Source organism: Poecilia reticulata, chromosome 14, assembly GCF_904066995.2.
Source record: "Poecilia reticulata chromosome 14, P_reticulata-male-v2, whole genome shotgun sequence".
In the NCBI taxonomy this organism is placed as follows: domain Eukaryota; kingdom Metazoa; phylum Chordata; class Actinopteri; order Cyprinodontiformes; family Poeciliidae; genus Poecilia; species Poecilia reticulata.
The window spans coordinates 1,775,332-1,791,035 of record NC_088843.1 but is presented as its reverse complement, the minus strand read 5'-3'; the positions used below and the strand labels follow the sequence as shown (position 1 = coordinate 1,791,035).

General features: G+C 40.8%; 1 protein-coding gene across 4 annotated transcripts in view; it reads left to right on the top strand.

The window, feature by feature from the left end:
• Positions 1-15,646, top strand: part of fnip1 (folliculin interacting protein 1) — a 37,232-nt gene extending 21,586 nt beyond the window's left edge. For all 4 annotated transcript variants that reach the window (XM_008426872.3, XM_008426870.3, XM_008426873.3 and 1 more), the window contains 10 exons: positions 987-1,122; positions 2,432-2,633; positions 2,868-2,953; positions 7,321-7,467; positions 9,107-9,276; positions 10,768-12,352; positions 12,444-12,609; positions 12,885-13,085; positions 13,159-13,274; positions 13,905-15,646. In XM_008426872.3, the coding sequence (XP_008425094.1) occupies positions 987-1,122; positions 2,432-2,633; positions 2,868-2,953; positions 7,321-7,467; positions 9,107-9,276; positions 10,768-12,352; positions 12,444-12,609; positions 12,885-13,085; positions 13,159-13,274; positions 13,905-13,983 (2,888 nt within the window). In that variant the 3' untranslated portion in view covers positions 13,984-15,646. The remainder of the gene's footprint in view (positions 1-986; positions 1,123-2,431; positions 2,634-2,867; positions 2,954-7,320; positions 7,468-9,106; positions 9,277-10,767; positions 12,353-12,443; positions 12,610-12,884; positions 13,086-13,158; positions 13,275-13,904) is intronic.
• Positions 15,647-15,704: the final 58 nt, after the last annotated feature.

The window sequence follows — 15,704 nt, the reverse complement described above, 5'->3', positions numbered from 1 at the left end:
ACTAATGATGGCAAAATTGTTCCACAAAAAATGCGACTGCTCCACAGGAAGTGAAGGGAGAGAAACATTTCTAAATTAATGTTTAAAACAAAATTGCTTCCTTAAAACCTTTCTGAATATAAAAGCCTTGAAAAACAGAGAATTTTGAGACAACAAAACTTTTTTTGAGAACGTGCAAGCAGTGCGTGTTTCTTACATGGGCAGGGTGTCAGAAAGGGGTTGGGCACCAAGAACTAGAAAATAAAATGTATGTTATCTGTCAGTTGTCCCCTGAAAACGTTTGTATGCCTGTGAATTGGAGTGAGTTAGTTGATGTTGAGGTAGTATGACCTGCTTTCTGCCGTGAAAACATCTATTTCTTGCATTTTAATTGGTTGTAGTGCAGCAGAAGGAGCTTTCACATATTTATATGCATATTTATATTTCAGACTTACAAAGTTAGGCACAGTGATTAATCTGATTAAAGTTTTTAATCGATTGACTGCACTATTATAAAGCTTGACACAGCCACATCGCATTTCCATTTTTGAACTTATGAGGGTCTTTTTGAAGGTTTTTTTATTTCTGTTAAATATTAAAATGAGTAAAAATAATTTTTAAAAAATGAATAAGGATTTTACTAATAAATGATGGTGGCAATGAAAGTATTTGAGTGATTGATTGCATGCTGTTTTTTTCTTTCCTTTTTTAGTGTGTGTGTGTGTGTGTGTGTGTGTGTGTGTGTGTGTGTGTGTGTGTGTGTGTGTCACCAGAACCATTTATTTTACTTCAGTTTCTCCAGAACTGTATAGAAGCCGTGTGTCATTGTGAATCAGTAACCCTTCATGCCTGCTGTCTGACTCACACTCGTCCTTTTTGCTTTCGTCTCCCACCATCCTCTGTATCTATTCTCTGTTCTCCTCCGTCGATCTCCTACTGCATTCCTGCCGTCTCGATTCATCTCCATTAACCTCCTTTTCTCTCCGTCCCTCCTCGTGTCCCCGCAGCGTCGCTCAGCAGCCTGTTGATCACTCCCTTCCCGTCCCCCGGCTCCTCGTTGACCAGCAGCTGCGCCTCCAGCTACCAGCGCAGATGGCTGCGCAGTCAGACCACCAGCCTGGAGAACGGCGTTTTCCCTCGATGGTGAGGCGCAACGAGCAGCTGCATCGGCTCTAAAACGGCCTTAATGCCCACGGCAGATCGTAAACCGAATAAATGGATTAGATTTATCCAAAAATGAACAGCAGTCATGTTAGTTTTGCGACATAAACCTTTTTATAGAACATGTTTTAACTTGTTCCAGTTTGAGCAAGGCAAAGCAACTATTTTATCACCTCCAACTTTATTCTAATAAACAATAATATTGTTTTTAGACTGTTTTCAAGTAATATAATAATGAGATGATGACGCAAGAACACATTCTTAAAGATCAGTAAACTTTAAAGTCTGATAAATATTTAACACTGGAACTGGAAGACATTTTAAATAAACGAATACAATTAATTACGAAGCAAAATTATCCTTAAAAAATGTTAGTTCAGACCAAAACACCAGAATGAAGAGTTTTGTCATCCAGTTTTTGTTGGAGAAGAAATAGAAAAACGATAAATCATCCAAATAGAAATTATTGAGCTGCTTTTAATTTATCGTGCAATTAATAACTGTATTGTTTATTGCCACAGGGATATGCTGCTGTGGTGAACAGACTGATGGACATAAAACACCTAAACTGTGAATTAACTAATGAAAATAATGTATAAATACAAACATAATCTAAACAAATTCAATTATAGAGAATGATGAACTAAAAAAAATACAGTGAAAAGAATTATATAAAACTCAAAATCAGCCAAATCAAGACAGAACATTTGTAATACTTAGTAGTAACTCGTACAGCATAATTAAATACAAATATAGAAGTTAACTCTTTTAAATGAAGAAATAAATGCCTAATGAATTCAGGTTGTTTCGACCTGAATGCATTATTCAAACGCTCAGCTTTTCTCAGGTTTTCAGGAGAGTTGTTGCAAATAATGAGGCATTTGTTAAAAACTATTAATCCTAGAAAGTTGGTTTTAGTATTTAGTTTTTTAATTTGCCGCCAGATAAAGTTCTGTTTACTGAATCGTTCCGTCTTTCTGCTCAGTCTGGCTTTTGTAAAGTTTATCGTTGGAGGATTTCCTCTGAGCCAGGAGGCAGCTGGGAAAATGGCAAACGCCACTGCTATGCGCTAATGATCGCTCACAATCACACAGTCCTGTGACGAGACAGGATGTGAACGTAAACCCAGCTGTCGGCCTGCTAATCTCCCAGCACTCCCAGTCTGCCAGCACCAGTTGTAACACTCAAACATGTCAGAATCGGAAAAGTAGCAGATTTTAGATTAGCATTTTTATTTCGGGCTCGTTTTGTTGTCTGAAGTCGACTTCCTGTGAACTCTGCTCTTGTTTAGGTCAGTGGAGGAGAGCTTCAACATGTCGGATGAAAGCGGCGGCCAAAGCCTCGGCGTGATGAGGAAGAAGAAGATCGCCATCGGAGTCATCTTCACGCTGTCGCCAAACCCTGAAGAGAGCAGCCGCTTCCAGGATTTCTTCTTCTCCCACTTCCCGCTCTTTGAAAGCCACATGAACAAATTAAAGAGTGCCATTGAGCAGGTACGTGTCCGCCTGTCTATTTTAAAACAAACTGCTTGGTCGTCTTAACCTTCATGTTAACAATTTTATTTATAAGATTCACAGCTTAATCGACTTTTGCACTTTTGCTTTCTAGAATTCATTCAGCTTATCTTCTGTCCCACTTTCTGTCATTTATTTCCCCACAAATTTCTCTGTTTAACAACTTCAGTGCCAATATTAAAAGTGTGTGTGTGTGTGTGTGTCACTGTCAAGGCCATGAAGATAAGTCGGCGGTCAGCAGATGCCAGTCAGAGAGCTCTGGCTTACAACCGAATGGTCGATGGGCTCAACGAATTCAGGTTAGGCTGCAGCCCACATTCTCCCATCTTCACACTCAAATTATTTTATTTTATTCTTTTTCTACAGCCTGATTTTTTTTTTTATTTTAGCATGCAGCGTTGGAAACAATCTAATTTTCAATGCTTGAATCGCTCAGTTTCATGTCGGTGTTGTATGTTGCCAGGATTAAATGCAGATAAATGGGTGTTATTTTGAGTTGGCAATAAAATCTGTCAATATTGACCAAGTGGCTGCTGCACTGGAGACCAAGAGTGGAAAAACAAGCATGAAAATAATGTCATAGTGCACCATAAAAGACTCCAGACATCACATCTTCCACATTATTTATTTATTTTTTTACATTCAAAACAAAGTATATTTTAGATTCAGAAAACCAAACATCTTAAACTTCAAGTACAATTTGTCTCGTTTTTAAACGAATAAGTAATTATAAACCACACATCATTTAGATGTGGGTGAAGTTACTGGCTGTGAAATGGAGGAAGGAATAGATTTCTGGTTCTGTTCATCAAAGTAACTGTTACATCCATCTGACATTATTTATGTGATGTTTTTGACTTACGGATTCATTTGCAACAGTGATGAATTGCAGGGAGACGAGATTTTCCATGCAGTACTTTTCAATCTCTGGGTAGAGTTCAATTTTCTTGACTTTACCTTTTACATGGCAATATAAGTCTTATGCTTGTATGACTCTTCTGCAACTTTTGGCGTTATTCTCTGCTGCCAAAAGGACTAAATGTTGATTATTGCAACACTTCAGTCTGTTGCAATAATGATTTTTCTTTTTACCAAAAACTGCCTGCTGATCTGGTCTCAGCTGTCCTTTTTTATAAGGACAATTTTGTCTGTTTATGTTATTATTTCTGTTGTTTTTGTTTATTTATTTGGCCATTTAAAATGAAATGCTCTTTAAATTTTAAAGTTTATTCATCTTTGAGAAAGTGTTCTTGCACTATTGTTCTATTACATCATTTGAAAATGGTCGCAAAGCAACAATATGATCTTTTATCGCGATAACTTCTGGGACAATAATTAGTTGTTATTGTGGAAGGTCTATTCACATTTAAATGTTCGATTAGCTAAATGCCTCAAAGCAATTATCACTAAATGTCACCTTAAAGTTTCTTTTTCTGTTTTTTTTTTTTTTTTTTTCAGTCAACCCGTTATGAAATGTTACCACATTTTGTAGTAAAAAAAAATAAACATTCTCCCCCATGTTACGTTGTAGCCATGATATAGGATAGATGACGGCATCGGATAACAAAGTTGTTTTTATTTCGAGCTGTGTGAAACGCCAGTTCCAGGAAGGCTTTAGGCTGTATTTATGTTGACATTAATTACATACTTGTACATGTTGGGCTGCATCTGCGCGTACGTGGACCTCTGCATTTGTAGGACGTGCTGCCACTGTTCCATGACTGCTTGTTTGCTTGTCATAAAACACACAGTTCACTGTTTGTTCACGCATATCCCTTTCTTTCTCAAGCTCTGCACAACTTTCACTTGCTGCATGCGTGCTGGCAGTTCCTCGTGTGAGGTCTCCGCATTGCTGCGGTCATGTGGCTGCTGACACCTGGCATCAGCAACCCAAGCTGCCTGAGCGGCAACCCTACCTTCCCCAGAACCTGGTCACAAGCGAGCACCAGAATAGTAAATACCGAGTGCCAGCAGGAGAAACACTTGCAGCCCGTTCTGGAGAAGTATCTGCAAAATTTCACCTCTAGACTTGGGGGGGGCCACCTTTGCCATTAAGGGGCTTTGACTTCATGGAACATTAAAGAAAGAAACTGGAAGACATTCCCGCCCGCAGTGCTGATGTGGCTTTGACGTCGTAGGAGGGCGGACACGCACGCATGCCGGCAAAGATAAGCTGCGCACTTAGCAGAGGCACGGGTACATAAAAGTTACAGCAGCAGAAATGTCGCGACACAACAGTAACGTCTGTTGCAGTTCTTTTATTTTCCTCTGCCGCGATAACAAATGATCCCAGAAGTTATTGTGATAAAGAATAATGTTGTTCTATTGAGACCGCGAGGCATAAAAAACGCCAGAGCATCTTTTTGCAGATCAATACATTTTACATTCTAACAAACACTTCACTGCAACGTAAAACAATCTGCCAATGGAACTAGAACTGGGTTGCTAGGTAACGGGCTGGGCTTGGCTGGCGTTGCTAGGTAACGGGCTGGGCTTGGCTGGGGTTGCTAGGTAACGGCACAGCTCTCTGCAAAAATCTGCCAATGGAACCAGAACAGTTTACTTAAAACAAGCTTGCATTTCTTGCTGAAAAGTTACTTATGTGATTTTTGTCTTATTTCAAGTGTGTGAATATATCTGCAAAAATAAGAGCCTGTTTTAAGTCAATAATCCCTTAATATTGATTATTTCACTACAAATATGGGGGAATATCTTATAAGAATTAATCTGCCAATGGAACAAGTATGTTTTCATCAATATTATTAAAACAAGTTCCCACATCTTGCACTAAGATAATTTCACTAGAACATAAACCAAAATACTTAGTAATATTTTGTTTTTTTTTCCAGTGTTAACACTGCAACTAGAAGACATTTTGAATTATCTATAATAAACAAAACGTACAATTTAATATGAAGTCATTCATATTCCAAAAGGACAAGCTGAAACCAAAACACTAGACTGAAGATTTTATCAGTACCAGTATTTTGTAGAAAGAGAAAAGAGGAAGGTTGTTTTTTAATTTATCAAGTGATTAATTGATTTGATTTTGGGGACTGTTTTGTTACTGTAGTGCGCATCATTTTTATTTATTTATTTTTAGTAATGAAGGCTCCATCCGAATGAAAATGAACCGTTGGAATAATTCGTTTCTGGCCTCTAGAAATGGCATCGTGACGCCAGTCGGTGTCTCCTGGTCAGTGTTGACCTCCATAGTGAGGTAATAAAAATCTGGCCTCCCACCGACCCGTCGGTTTCATTCCCCCGATCCGAGGCCAGCTCTTTTTAAGTTCACCTGAACAGCTGCAGCAGGGATACTGAAACTAGATTTCCCTGCTCATGTAGCGCTGGCTGGCTCTCAGACCTCCATACAATCGCAAACACTCAGCGAACAAACACACAACAGACGGCGAAGGGTCAGCAGAGCTGAGGGAACATTAAGCCGTTCATAACAGGAATGTCTGACACATTATTGGGTCATTTGATGCCGATGGTGACGCGTTGCCTCTGGTGACGAACAGAAAGTCTGGAGATGTTTTTTTGAAATGTGAGGAGTTGCTTCTTAGTTTCCTACGAGTTTCTGCTTCTCCTCTGTTTTCTAATACTTATTTTTTTATTTATTTTTTATTTTTTTAAACTTGCTGGACTCTCAAATGTCACTTGTAGAAATTTGTATTGGAGGGCAGGTTAAAGTTGCTTCGCTAAACCTTTTAATCACAAACAAATTAGTCGTACAATACATTAAAATTAGCTCAGTATTTTCCATTTGCATGATTTATTGTTTTTCTCTTACTACAAAAAGCTTCAGTTTGGTGTTTTGGTCTCAACTAGCTCTTGTTTTTGAAGGATAACTTTGTTTACATGGACTTTATAATTCATTTTATTAGTCGTGTCTGTTTTGTTTATTTATTTTGCATATTTAACATATCTTCCAGTTCTGTTCATTGATCTTTAGGAATGTGTTCTTGCATTTTTCATGAAAATAGTCTCAAAACAACCATGTTATTTATCACAATAATTTCTGGGACAATTTATCATCCAGTAAAATCTGTTGTTGTGACAGACCGTAGGTCTTTGAATCAATTGAGTATATGTATAAATGCTGCTTTGGAAATATTTTTTCTTCGTAAATATGTTGAACTTTTTGCCGTTTGACACCTGGTCGATTCACTGAACTCTCTACAGGTCAGAGGTCAGGAGTTGAATCTGTTTCCAGATGTCGATCTCCAGAGATCAGTTGCTCGAGTTGTTTTCATCCCTTATCAGCATCTCTTTGACGCCATGTGACCCGGTTGATTGCTGCTGATGAGCTTTGTTACACCGAGCCAAACTATTTCAAGCTCATCAGACGGCGGGTGAATTTGCATCTTTAAGATTTTTCCAGAGCGTGAAATCTTGGCCCGAGGCCGAGACGCGCTCGCCAACGCCCCACGTTCAACGGAGAACGCTGGTTGTTCTCAGTGGACAAATGCCCAAAGAGCTGCGCAACATACATGCTACACACACACACACACACACACACACACACAGTGAGGGTCTCCCATAGCCTCAGTGCAGACAGTGAAGCTCTGTGAACTAAGATCTCCTTTGTTTCCCATGAGACAATAATGTGTCTGTTTTCTCCTCCCTCATTCCCCTTTCTCCCCTCGCCATACCTCGTCTCCAGGATGACCATCTGTGACCTCTACACGATGCCCCGCGTGGCCGAGCCCGTCTGGCTCACCATGATGTCCGGCGCGTCGGAGAAGAACCAGCTCTGCAGCCACTTCATGAGGGAGCTGGCCGTACTGATGGAGCAGGCCTCCAAAAACCAGTTGAGTGTCGTCTTTTGTCAAACACTGGAAAATCTAAGCTATTATTTAAACAAAACAAAAAAAAAACTAAATCCTTCCTCAAATCGCAACAAGAAAGGACGCCCGTTGTCTAAAATGTTTCACATTTCTGCATCTGTGCTGGTTTGTTACTTCAGGGTGCAGAGAAATGCTTGCAGATCGACACACACTGTTCATTCTCTTCCCAACAAAACTTACACACACACTGTGACAGCTTCAGCTTTACTCTGTTTCTGTCTTGGAAACAAAAAAACCAAATGAAGGGATCCCTGCCAGACTCGAGCTCCTTATTGTCACAGTGGCAAAGTCGAGTCGAGCTGCAGAGCATTTTGCGTGCATGAATCAGTGATTTGTTGAACATGTTCAAGACTTTTTAAATGATTTTTCCTGCCTGATCTAAATATACTTAAGTAAACTTCTTAATTAGAGGCAGTAATTTCTTGATTTTTACCCAGAGAAAATTCAGAACGTGCTTTATTCATCAAGATTGTGAGCAGAAATGAAGGAATTTTACAAGTATATGCAGCCAATTTCATTTTTTGTATAAGAAAAATCCAGTTTTTCAATCATTTTTTTCCTTATAAAAAGGATTTTAAACCACAAATTAACATTATAGTTCAGAATTTTAGTGCTTTATAAAAGTCCATGCATATTTATTTATAATCATTTACCTTTTCTTTACAAAAACAATGTAATTCATAAAGACTTCAGCTTAAGCTGATTAAAATCAAGTTAAAAAGAATATTTATTGTTTTTTGCAGAGGTTTATCTGGTTCCAGCTAACATTACTGAAAGATGAAACATAACAGGAAAGAGAACAGAGAGGATTTATTGTTCATTTTTAAAAGTAGTGTATTGACACTACATTTAGATGTTTTTAAACTCCTTCTATGTATCAAAGTATACACATTTAAGCTCAAAGTGTTAGAATTGCACCCTGTTGGGGGGGATGCATCTGCAGACTGAAGAAGGTGAGAAATCTTAGTTTTGACTCCATTAATCAACAGAAAAAACATCAGATTTATCAGCAGATCACCAATCAGAAGATGATCTGATTCAAAGTGAGTTTGTTTGACTCGCTTTGCGTTGGTGCAAACTAAGATTCCAAACCCCCACAGACTCATTAACTAAAATCCTAAAACGGCGTCTGGTCAGTAGCAGCTTATTTCCTAACAAGCATGACTTCATAGCCAGAGTTTCCATTTCTGCTGGTTACCGTGACATTCTCCAGGCTGCATCTTCATGCTGTTGACTGCAGGTTGCCATGGGAACTTGTGGTTGTACTCATCGTGCGGGATTCTGTCGGTAAGCCCTGTGACTGACGTGGCTGACGGCCGCCGCTTTTGTTCTGGCACGTGATGGAACCGGGCTTCCATTATTGTTATTAGTGTTGCAGCTTTGAGTCATGAGACAGGAAGGGAAGTAGACGCTCCGCTGTGAGGTAGAAATGAGAAGTGAATCACGAGAATCGAGTGTGTTCATGTGTGTTTCTGCTCTGACAAGGTGGTTTGCTCGGAAAGGGAAAAGTGCGGTCAAATGTAGCAACAGGAAATTTGGTTTTACCCGAATAAGGTCGGGAGGAAACATCCTTTCTGAACGCTCTTTTGTGCCGTTTCCCAGGTTCCTTCCTGCGTTACTAACAGCCATCCTGACCAATCATCTGGCCTGGGTGCCCACCGTCATGCCCAATGGGCAGCCGCCAATTAAGATCTTCCTGGAGAAGCACTCCTCACAGAGCGTAGACATGCTGGCAAAGACGCATCCCTACAACCCCCTCTGGGCACAGCTTGGTGAGACTGACACACACACTCACACACACACACAGAGATATCTAAAGAGAGAGATAATAACTTTATTCTGTCAAGGCTCTATATGTCAACTTCCATAAAGTTCATAAACTTGAATTAAGATCATCTTCCCCACATAAAGACATTTTAAAATTGTGTAGCCATATTTAATGTTTTATAAAAGCATACAAACACTGGAATACATCAACAATTTTAAATTAAGGCTGCAATCATCCAGTTGTTTAACAATAATAATAATAATAATATGTGGATCTTTAGATGTGTTTTAATAATTAATGTGGAAGATTCTTATGTTGTTTTAAAGCAGTTTTTGTTAAATTTCCTTAAAGCAGCAGCAAATCCATTTGGGTTTTCAAAACGTGACAATGCTGACACCTACTGCCGAACTGTAGAAACTGCAGCTTAGTTAATTTAATTTCCATCTTTAAGAAAGAGCCCAAGTCGAGGCAAATACTTTTTTGCACATAATAACATCTGGAGTTATCCAGAATAAGGTTAAACAATAAAATAAGTTTAAAAAAAAAGTCAATCAAGTTTATTTTTATAGCACATTTCAGCAGCAAGGCAGTTCAAGGATTAAAAAACCCATCGAGATTAAAAACCTCTTTTTCAAGGAAATCCTTTCCAACAAATGCAAGACAGAAAAATAAACAGTTTTAAAAAGGTGTTTTATAAGATAAAACAGAAAAATAAAAAGTCACAAAAACAACATGCAGTCACCGATTGCAAAACCAGAAACAAACATTACATTTTGACAAGTGACTTCATCAAATATGTTGATCAATGTTTCATTTATTATGTTTCAAAACCCACTATAACCAGTCTAGATTTAAATGAACTCGGTGTTTCGGCTGTTTTTCAGTTTTCTGAAGTTTATTCCAGATTCATGGTGCATAGAAGCTGAATGCTTCTTCTCTGTTTGGAGCCGAGAGATCTGGAACATTGGTCCAACAGCAGCAGATCTTTAATCTATAATTCAGTGATTTATAAACTACTAGCAGTTTAAAGTCTCTCAGTGATGGACTGAAGAACTTGGTGGTGTAGAACTAGATAGTGTAGAACCGGGTGGTGTTTCTACCCTCCTGGTACTGAACTCCAGCTGCAGCTTCTGGATCGTTGGTTTGTCTCTCTGACCTGCTGCAGGAACCAAAGTTTCTCTGGTCTCAGACTTTAGTCCTCTGGTCCTGAAATGTTCTGCAGCTGCTAGAAGGTCCACTGTGGAACCAAAGGGTCAGGGCAGAGGTCAGCCTGATGTCTGGTTTGCAGCTGTAACAGCTGAAGCTGTGCGTTATCTCTAGATCTATAGCTCTAGATCGTTCCTCTTCCCTCCATTTTGTTCAGTTAATCAACGTGGCTAAAGATAAACACCTGGATGAGTTTCTCTGGATCTTATCCTGGACGAGTTGGTTGATTGAATCTGTAAGCAAAGCATTCTTGATGCTGTTTTGAAGTAGTCCCTCTCTTATTTTGTAGGGGACCTATACGGGGCCATCGGGTCTCCGGTGCGGCTGTCGAGGACGGTGGTAGTCGGGCGCAGACAGGATCTGGTCCAGAGGCTCCTCTACGTTCTCACGTACTTCATCCGCTGCTCGGAGCTGCTGGAGACCCACATGCTGGACAGCGCCGAGGACGAGGCCATCGTCATGCCCGGCTCGCTTATCACCACTTCCCTTAGAAAAGGGGAGGTGGAGGAGTCGGACTACGTTCTGGTTACCGTCCACAAGCCCAGCGGGGACTACCTGTCCCAAGGAGCCCACAGCCAGCAGACGGAGGCCGAGGACAGCAGCTACCGCTCAGACAACAGCCTGCAGAGCAGCACGTACACCGACATGGAGGTGGAGCACAGCGACCCGCCCAAAGAGGAAGACGAGGAGGAAGAGGACGAGGAGGACAGCAATGTGAGCCAAGGGTCCAGGAGTAGTGTGCTTCAGTCGAGAACCATCGAGGCCACGATTTCCCAAATCAGAGCCGCGGCGGTCGCAGAGGCCGGAGAGCTGCAGAGGGAATCGTGCGACGTCCCGGTGGAAACGGTGCTGCGACTCGGCGCCGCCTCCCCCAGGAAGCAGGCCTCTGTCCTGGAGGCTCGCACCAAGGGAGACCTCAAACTTCCTGATTCAGCCTCACCCACAGAGCTTGCATCAAGTTTGTCTCTCTCTTCTGTCACTGCAGACTGTAGAAACTCAGCTGAAGCTGAGACGGAAGGAGTCCTGGCCAGCAAAATGCAGGGTCTCTGGCCTTCAGGGGCCACTTATGAGAAGAAGCCCCCTGATAAGACCTCTGCTGTTCCAGTACCTGTATTACCTGGAAGTACTATGACATTACCAATGGTCCTGGCTGAGGAAGAGGGGCCAGCAAACAAAGTGACTTTCCTTATCGGAGACTCCTTGTCTCCCGAGTCGGACACAGAGAGTCAGAGGCGGAAGATGAAGGCGGAAATCAAAAAACACAAGCAATACCTGCATTCGAAGACCATCGGCACCGGTGCAGTTGAGGACCAAACCAATCAGACCAAGGCAACTCCAGCTCTGCAGCGGGTGTCCAGCACCATCCCCCAGTGGAGCAGCAAATGCTCAGACTATTGCAGCGAGTATTTTGGTTCGGAGAACGAGGAGACGAGGACGTTGCGCAACCAGGAGGCAACCACGGACAATATGCACAAACATTTACTGAATCCGTCTGGGATTCCTCCGCTTCATGAACTCAGTTTTCAAAATGCACTAAGTAGTCGGAGTTTGGACACGACTTTGGGCTCCAGCAGGAAGCGGGACACTTCTTCTTCTTCTTCTGCCTCTGCTCAGAGGAGGTGCAGGTGTAGTTCCACAGACTCGTCCGACGCCTGCTGCTGCAGAAGCTGTCCTGCAGAACACGACAAAGATCCACCGCCGTGTGCCGCTCTCCGCCAGGAGGGAAACGACGGCAACAGGGACCAAAAGTACCAGGCGGCCTCCGTCAACGACTGGGAGATACCGCGCAACGAGAGCTCGGACAGCGCGCTCGGAGACAGCGAGAGCGAAGAGACGGAGGACTGGCAGGAGGAGGTGCTGGTTCCCTTCCCGGGGTGAGTCCGACAAACTCCTTCTGTTTTCGCTCCAATCAGCTCAAACAGAAGCATAGATTTACATTCTTACTGTATATTTTGGTTTCTGCAGGGCAAAATTAGTGGAGAACTACTCCAAGCCGACCATTGCCAATTTCGGTCGGTCTCTGTTCGGAGGGTACTGCCCCGCCTACGTTCCAGACTTTGTTCTGCACGGCATCCCGAGCGACGAGAAGCTGCGGCAAAACCTCGTGTCAGAGTTGAACCACGCTGTTCAGGTAAACGTCAAAAAAAAAAAAAAAAATCGTTTCCATAAATCTGTGCAGATGTTTCTCCTGAAAAACCGCGACAATAAATTGTCCCAGAAGAACAAACCCAGTTGTATTTGTTTAGCTAATTATTTTTATACATTTATTGGTTATTGTGACGGTCTACATGACTGCATGGATGTTTAAAGAAATGCTGCAAATTAAGAATGAATGTTTCTTTCTTTAGTTAACTATTGAAGGATCTCGTTGTAGCCTTTTGATAAAATCCTGTTTGTCCTGTGCAGCATCCTGTGTTGGACGAGCCTATTGCCGAGGCCGTCTGCATTATCGCAGACACGGACAAGTGGACGGTCCAGGTGGCCAGCAGCCAGAGGAGAGTCACCGACGTTACCAAGCTGGGAAAAGAGGTTCTGGTGTCCAGCCTGGTTTCCAACATCCTGCAGTCCACCCACCAGCTCTACAAGCTCAACCTTTCGCCTAACTTTGTACGTCACAACATTCAGGTTTCCTTTTATCGAATATTACTCCTGTTTTCTAATTGCTGCGTTCCTCCTCCAGTGTATAATGCATCTTGAAGATCGCCTGCAGGAGATTTATTTCAAGAGTAAAATGCTTGCGGAGTATTTGAAGGGCCAGACGAGAGTCCATGTGAAAGAGCTGGGCATGGTGTTGGGGTAAGCACTGGTTTCCCGCTTCCCTCCACTGCAGAGTTCCCAAAAATTATACAACTACTTCAACATATTTCACTTAAAAGTAAAACGTGGCAAGAAATCACTCAAGTAAGAGTAAAATGGTATTTGGGAAAAAGTTTACTTCTTCCCAAATCAAAAAAACTGCACCCAAAATATAAAGTTTAAAATTGTGTATAAATGTTTCCAAATCAGTTTCTTTCAATAAAAAAACTTTAATTAAAAACTGCAGGTGTGTCTGCATCTGGAAAACTTTTGGTTAAAACATGTTTGTTTTTCATCCAGTGGATAGAAAATCCATAAATTTACTCAAGTAAGAGTAGAGATGCTTCATAACAAAATTACTCCAGTAAAAGTAGAAAGTATCCGTCCAAGAAATTACTCAAGAGTAAAAAAGTATTTGGTAAAAAGACTTCTCAAGTACTGATCATTTAATATTTAAAAAATACATCATTAGACTGAGCAAAATGTAAAGTTGTGTGAAAATGGTGGTGTTTTAAGGATGAAATGCATATAAGTAGTAAAAAAATAAAATTTGGTGCAGCTTTGCATTAAAAGTGTCATTATTTACCGACTGGCTCTTCGTTTGTCTCATATTTTGCCTCCTGTTTGCAGGATTGAGTCCAGCGACCTGCCCCTGCTGGCGGCCGTGGCCAGCACTCACTCCCCTTACGTCGCCCAGATCTTACTATGAGACTTCTTCTGGATTTGGGTGAACGGAACAGTCAGCTGGACAAACTTCGGTCCTCAAACAGCCGTCCATGCCCGCCCGCTAACCCGGTCAGCTCTGCTGCACGTCACGTCGCCACAAACGCGGGACGACGACGCAGTGTGGATGTTTGACCACGTGGCGGCGGCAGAGAGTTAAAATGGAGCAGGTGACTGAATGTTCATTTTAAAACTCTTAACTGTTTTGGAAGCAAAAGCCAAAGACTACAAATTTATCCAAGTGAAATCTAAATTTGAAGACGCCTACACCGTGCTTTGAAATCATTTTTAATTAACTCCACTGCTTTCATTTCCTGTACAATCTTAAACGTGGCACTATGAAGTTGAACTTAAAGCTAATTTTCCCTGGTTGCCATGTTTGTCTCATTTTCATGTTTTTGTTTACAAGTTCTTCATTTGAATGATTTTAATGGTTTTGCAACAAGAGATGCCCCCTCTGCCTTAAAATAACCCCACTTTTTTTTCTTTTAGTCATATTCAAGTAAATCAGTTTATTATTATTATTATTATTATTATTATTATTACAAAGAAGTAAAACGTATATTTGAATTTGCTAAAAGTGCTTTGATGCTATTATCCAAGGTACATCACTACCTCAGATCTTATGGGCAGTGGCTGATTTACAGTTGCCCCACAGAAAACCGTGAGGTAAACTTTATTATAAATTTTAATCAAAGGAATGTTGACTGTGTAGACTATATGCTGTGTTCTTTAAAATAAAAAGGGAAGGCTGAATAAATGTATTTTTGCATCTCAAAGTGACTGAGAAGGGGCCCTTTATACTGTGGAAAAGCGAAAACCTCCATTGTCTGTTTTCCAACCAAAATGCTGAAGTATTTTCAAACTTTTCTATATACGTCACCTTTTATTTCTTATGTTTACTACTTTAGGACAGGACTAGTGTATAACGAGTGTATATGGACTGGTTCACACTATTTTCAGTTTTCTTTTCTTAACAGTTTTACACAGAATAAGAAAAACTACAGCAGGATTTAGTGGCAGATTTGCACTACTGTCAGTTGCACCTCTGCTTGCACATAAAGTAAAACCTGCTGCAGGAAAAACAGAAGTTTCCTAATTTGCAACATTTTCTGTTCCTTTTGACTCTAAAAATGCAGAAATGGAAGGTTTTGCCATCGTCCTGTGCTGCTTTTAAAACGGCTTCTTCTGGATCATGTCATAAATCAACTTTAATACAAAACTTCTTATTGCCTTTTTTTTTTTTAGAGATAAAGCAGCTGTGATCCTGAATAGTGGACAGTGGTTCTCAGTTTGCTCATCCAAGTTGCACCCTGAATATAATCCAAGTCTTAATGGAGAAAGGGCACGAATGTTTCTTTTTGCTGTTGGTTAATAAATGCTTCTGTGTATTAAAGATGCTTCACTATATCAGCCGACCTTAAACAAGATGGCTATCGTAGATTTATATCTCTGCTTTTCCTTCTTTGTACATGAGTAAGTTATTTAGTTGCCCCTATGTGTAATGGGTTGTGTAAACTGTACATTCTTGTTTTTGTTTTTTTCATGTATTTGTACAGAATGTCTTTTATGAATCGTCACCTTCAACAATTTTTTTTTTTTTCCCAATTTTCTGGGAATGTTGTGCAATAAAAATGCTGAGAATTTCAGATTCTGAAAGTTTTTTTCTTTCACCAAGAAAGTTGGTTTCATTTCTGGAACAACGAA